The sequence below is a fragment of the Nelumbo nucifera genome, chromosome 5, assembly GCF_055504915.1.
Source record: "Nelumbo nucifera cultivar China Antique chromosome 5, China Antique-T2T, whole genome shotgun sequence".
Taxonomy (NCBI): Eukaryota; Viridiplantae; Streptophyta; class Magnoliopsida; order Proteales; family Nelumbonaceae; genus Nelumbo; species Nelumbo nucifera.
In genome coordinates this window covers 46179112-46184213 of record NC_142653.1, presented here as the reverse complement: position 1 = coordinate 46184213, position 5102 = coordinate 46179112, and the positions used below count along the sequence as shown (strand labels likewise).

The following is a 5102-nucleotide window of genomic DNA, read 5'->3' as shown; positions in this document are numbered from 1 at the left end:
AAAAAAAAAAAAAAAAAAACAGAGCAGCGAAAAAATGACGTAGAGGAGCGAGAAATGTGGATCACTGCTCTGATACCATATAAACTGGTATCCGGTGCCAGAAAACTGAAATATCTGTTCTTTTTTTTTTGGTAAAAAATATCTGTTCTTGATTGAATTGAATTTCTATACAAATTTACACGTGGTAAATATCAATTCCAACTGCCATGGTACTGATTCCAATGTTCTTTGATACTCTAACAAGAATGTTCGTTTTGCAAACCTACCGGTGGATCAGAATGTTCTTAAAGTCTCTCAAATTTTGTGTTTTCTGATGCAAGGCATTTGTGCTATCTCTAGAGGTCGTTTGTGCTCTTGACAGTTTGTAGTTGAATTTCTTTTGAATAAAAAAAGTTCTCTCTAGTAGAGATTTTGTGACTTTATGCATTTTCGTTGTGCAATTTCATATATCAAATCCAGAACCACAAACTCTGCTTCATTTAGTATTAAACTTTCTGCTCATAAGCATGTAGAAGATTTTCCACACATGCACAGAGATAGAGAAAGAGGGGTCTACCGGTGATATTTTTTTTTTGGGACCGACGACAGAATACAGGGTGAGGCGGGAGAAAAAGGAGAGGAGGAAGAAGATTAGGCTGTTACGGCTCAAAAGGATAAAAAAAAAATTTGTAACCACTCCCGACTCCTGTGATTTTAATCAGATGGATTCGCACGGGGGAATGACTTTTAACGTGTAAAACTGACGTGGGCTTTTGCAATTTGTCCCACAGTGACAGCCCGCTCAACAGAGTGGGGCGTTCAGCTAATCCGAATTCCTCCCAATCCCCAAATTCCGAGTTCATTCTCCTTGCCGGAGCTTTTGCAGATTAGACATCGAGCCATACATTCTCTGCTCCGTCTGCTTTTCCTCTTTTGCCCTTGTAGTACCAGCTTACTTACGCATGTCTGTGCTCTATCCTTCGACTTCCATTTCTCTTCCCATAAGCACGACTGGAACAAGGCTAGGGTTCTTGGGCTGCCAAGGTTTTCTCTTGCAGAAGAACTCAGAGAAAGTGAACAGTAAGGTAAACGAGTTCATTTTTGACTTTCTTTTCTTGCAGAACCAACCAGTGGTGTTCGTTCTGTCAATAAATGGTAACATTATTTTCTCATGTTTTCTGTCTTTTTGCACTTTGCTAACCATGTAGGTTGTAAGGTTTCTACCTATCGAGTGTTCGAAGGATCGAAATCGAGAACTGGTGCCGAGTCCCAATGCCATTGATAAGTAAGATCTTTAATTGACAAGAGGTGGTATTGTTGTTTTGTCTTTTGTTGATTGCTTCATTTGGATTGTCTCAACAACATTGAATCTTCCCAGGAAATTGAGCAAGAAGGCAGGGAAGAAGGAACATCATCTATGGAAGAAACGAGATTCATCTGGGTCTGGACAGAAGGCTTTCCATCTTGTTCGAATTGTAATTCTTTTTCCTGATTTCCATAAGGACTGCATTTGTTGTTGATCATTTTCTCTGGTACTTGGTAACACTTTTAAAGAATGAAAAGACATTCTTAGGTTCCTTTAAATTAAAGATGTTTTTCTTTGCAATCTCTACAGGAAGTGTGTATTCAGTGAAAAGACATTCTTAGGTTCCTTTAAATTAAAGATGTTTTTCTTTGCAATCTCTATAGGAAGTGTGTATTCAGAACTTCTCAACTATGCTCCTACATTTCTGAAGGTTGTAATTGGCAGGTTTCAGAACTACCTAATGAGAAGGAGGCCATTTATGGAGCATTAGATGAATGGTCAGCTTGGGAGGCAGAATTTCCATTGATTGCAGCATCTAAAGCTCTTGTAATTTTACGGAAGAGGAATCAATGGTTACGTGTAATTCAGGTGTAGCCTTATGCAAAGAGTCTTCAGTTGTTAGGCTAATAATCTTCTTCTGCGTCTTTAAGCATGTTTTACAGCCCTTATGCTTTCTCTGTTATTGAGTTGCCAATTTGTCGAATCTAAATTCCATTGACTGGGTTTATTTCATAGGGGGTGAACCTGAGTTAGACTTTTCACATTTGTAGAGCTGATTTTATTGGTTCTGGTTATGTTTCTCTGTTCATTTCTTTTAATGAAATTCCTATAGATGTTTCCCATGAAACTATATAGGTTTTGCTGCATGAACCCCTTTTTGCCATTTCATTCTGTTTAATGCATTGGCACTTAAACTATTACTACTCTGATCCATGTCCTTTTTGGTCTATGCCTACCCCTTCTAGTCCCTTTATTGTATATTTATGGCATATCAAATACTTGTCCATCCTAACAATTTTTTTTTGGTGTTTTTGGCGCCCTATCAAATTTGTTAAGAGCTTTTCTTGCATTAAACATAGTCATCATGAGCATTGTTATGAAAAAATTGTAAACATTACACTTTTACAGGTCTTTATTTGCACATATTGAAATAGCCCACTCAAGATTATATATAGAAGAAAAATAGATGAATTTGATTGATGACGCTAGTGTCTTTTTTTTTTTTCCATTTAACCAAGTTAAATCCTTTCAACGAGGTGATGAGCCTAAGCTCAAATTTTATTAACAAACTTTGGCAATTTTAGGAAATTTCTTGGGTGCTTATTCTTAGGATTTTTCCAGGTTGCAAAGTGGTTGCTCTCCAAAGGGCAAGGACTGACTATGGGGACATACGACACACTGTTATTGGCATTTGACATGGATAAAAGGGTAGATGAGGCTGAATCATTATGGAAGATTATTTTGCATACACATACTCGCTCTGTCTCAAAGCGGTTGTTTTCCAGGATGATCACCTTATATGACCATCATGGCATGCCGGATAAGATAATAGAGGTACCTTGATATCCTGAACCTCTGCTCCTTAAATTGGCTCTGCCAATTTTATTGTTTGTTGGTAATTTTTGGAGCCTTTAAAGTGTTTTCAAATTCTTTCTTGTTATGTTTTAGTTAAGCTGTTGCACTGCTCTGTGTCACCTGCTCTTGAACCCCTTTCAAGGGTAGTGACTTCTTTCTTTCTTTCTACTTCCATCATTAATGAAGGTTTTTTTCTTTCGCTTGTTTGTTGCAGTTGCAAATAAACTTTCTCAAGTTCCATTTGTCTTAGTGTAATCATGAAATATAGTTGTTTTGTAACCATAATCTTTTGCTTTTAAGTAATAATATTTAGAACTTCAAAATATTTCAGATTGATCACATCATAACTCAATAATACCTAAATTCTTCACTCTGGAAAAACCCAGGTGTTTGCGGACATGGAGGAGTTGGGAGTGAGACCTGATGAAGACACTATAAGGAAAGTCAGACACGCATTCCAGAAATTGGGCCAAGAAGATAAGGTGAAACTGTTGCTCAGTAAATACCGGCCAAAGTGGAAATACCTCCACTTTAATGGTGAACAGGTTAGGGTACGAAGAGATGTGTGGGATGGATAAATCCCATTCAGCTAATTGGATTGTTCACTTGTCCGTCAATGCTTATAATGTGATGGTAGATAAAAAGGCATATTCTTTTTTCAATGATAAAGATACAATTTAAATTGGAGATTACAAGCTTCTTTGTTACTCCTTATTTCCAATATAATTCTGTCTATTGACATCACAACATCAGAAAAAGCCTTGAATTTGGTGGAGTAACTGGAGTCTTGGACCCTTGGTGCCTTTGTGGAATATTTTATTGGATGTCTCTGAAGAGATGCCTTTGTAGAATATGGAAATGAGGGATACGGAAATGTGTCCTCTTGCTGTTGAACTCTGTAGAATTAGGTTCAGTATCTTGGCTTATTTAAGATGGGTTTCTGTAACTTGAAACAGAGGTATCGACAAAGTCCATCTACATATATGCATCATTAGTTGAACAATAGAGAAGAATTCTGATCGGTGGAGTGGTAGGATACGATTAATGATTTATCCAACCATTCTTTGCCATACTTTTTCTTTCTTCTAGGATACTTGAGCAGAAATTTGTAAATCACTAGCTCCATGGTTACTTTATGAATATGGAATTAGTTTTCTGAGCTGTTGAAGGTGGGATCACCGAATCCATGGTTCCTTTGTAAAACACCTGGTTCCTATGTGTTTATTGTATCCTTAAGTGGAAGTACTACCAGTAGAGTCCATATACATGCAAACATCACCAAAATTAAGCAATGGACAATTCTGATGAAGCGACGATGGGTTCTGAAGAATTAGATATTTACCTGAAAACTTTCTTAGCCAGAATTTTGTAAAGCGAATGACTTATGTACTTGACAAACTCGGATTATTGTGTTTCATATTTTTGATGTTTCTGAAACTGGAACTCTTTTACCAAAAATAATTTGGAACTCATAATTGATGACCCAATCCCCCAGATTTTTAAGACCCGCATTGGGTAATAGTACTTATACTTGATCATCATGTTTGCAGGGATTCTGGTTCTGTTTTAGATGCATTCTATAAGCAATTGGATTCACTTGATTGTTTCAATCCATTGAAAAAGATTCAGTATTCTTTCTCATTTTAGTATGTATTACAAGAAGCATTGTCTCTATCCATGTAATTGTTGAAGTTATTAAACTTGAATTGCTATAGACTATCTAGGAGTTACCTAAGCTACAACCTTGTGCAAGTGTTCACTATAATAAACCATAAGCGTTTTATTTTTTTTTTTATTTTTGGATATTACATAGTACACATGACAGGGGACCAAGGGGTAGGGACAGGGCACATGTGAGGCCCGCTAACCATACCACAGAGAGCCTGAAGTTCCATAGGTGGGCTTGATCCCATGCCTCCTTTTTTCGGAGGGTGGTCAAGTGACCATCTCAACTACTGGGTAATTGACACATGAACCCTAAACTGGAAGCTTAATTGTGCTTCATTGATGAAATTTCCCAAGGTGGAAAGAGTAAGGATGGCAGGTTTTCTGTGAAATCCTTTTACTTGGCTTTGGTAAGAGACAATCAGGTTTCTGCTAGCTTGAAAGGAGTGTGGGGGAATCCAGTGCCACCAAGAGTGGAGGCATTTGCTTGGCTGGTTGCCCTCGACAGCATTTTAATCACAGATCACTTGAAAAAAAAGAGGCCTTTAACTTCCAAGTTTCTGCTATTTGTGCAAAA

General features: G+C 37.4%; 1 protein-coding gene across 1 annotated transcript; it reads left to right on the top strand.

Moving 5' to 3' along the window:
* The first annotated feature begins 204 nt into the window (after nt 1-204).
* Nucleotides 205-3734, top strand: LOC104589318 (Pentatricopeptide repeat (PPR) superfamily protein). Its single transcript, XM_010247580.3, has 6 exons — nt 205-1064; nt 1188-1264; nt 1358-1454; nt 1730-1873; nt 2627-2839; nt 3247-3734. Exons 1-6 carry the CDS (start codon nt 942-944, stop codon nt 3436-3438), a joined length of 846 nt encoding a protein of 281 aa, XP_010245882.1. The 5' UTR covers nt 205-941; the 3' UTR covers nt 3439-3734.
* The last annotated feature ends 1368 nt before the right edge of the window (nt 3735-5102 follow it).

Coding starts and splice junctions, on each gene's coding strand:
- LOC104589318 (XM_010247580.3), top strand. CDS start 942: ATGTCTGTGCTCTATCCTTCGACTTCCATTTCTCTTCCCATAAGCACG. Junction 1,265..1,357: donor AGTCCCAATGCCATTGATAA/GTAAGATCTTTA, acceptor GAATCTTCCCAG/GAAATTGAGCAAGAAGGCAG. Junction 1,874..2,626: donor AATGGTTACGTGTAATTCAG/GTGTAGCCTTAT, acceptor GGATTTTTCCAG/GTTGCAAAGTGGTTGCTCTC.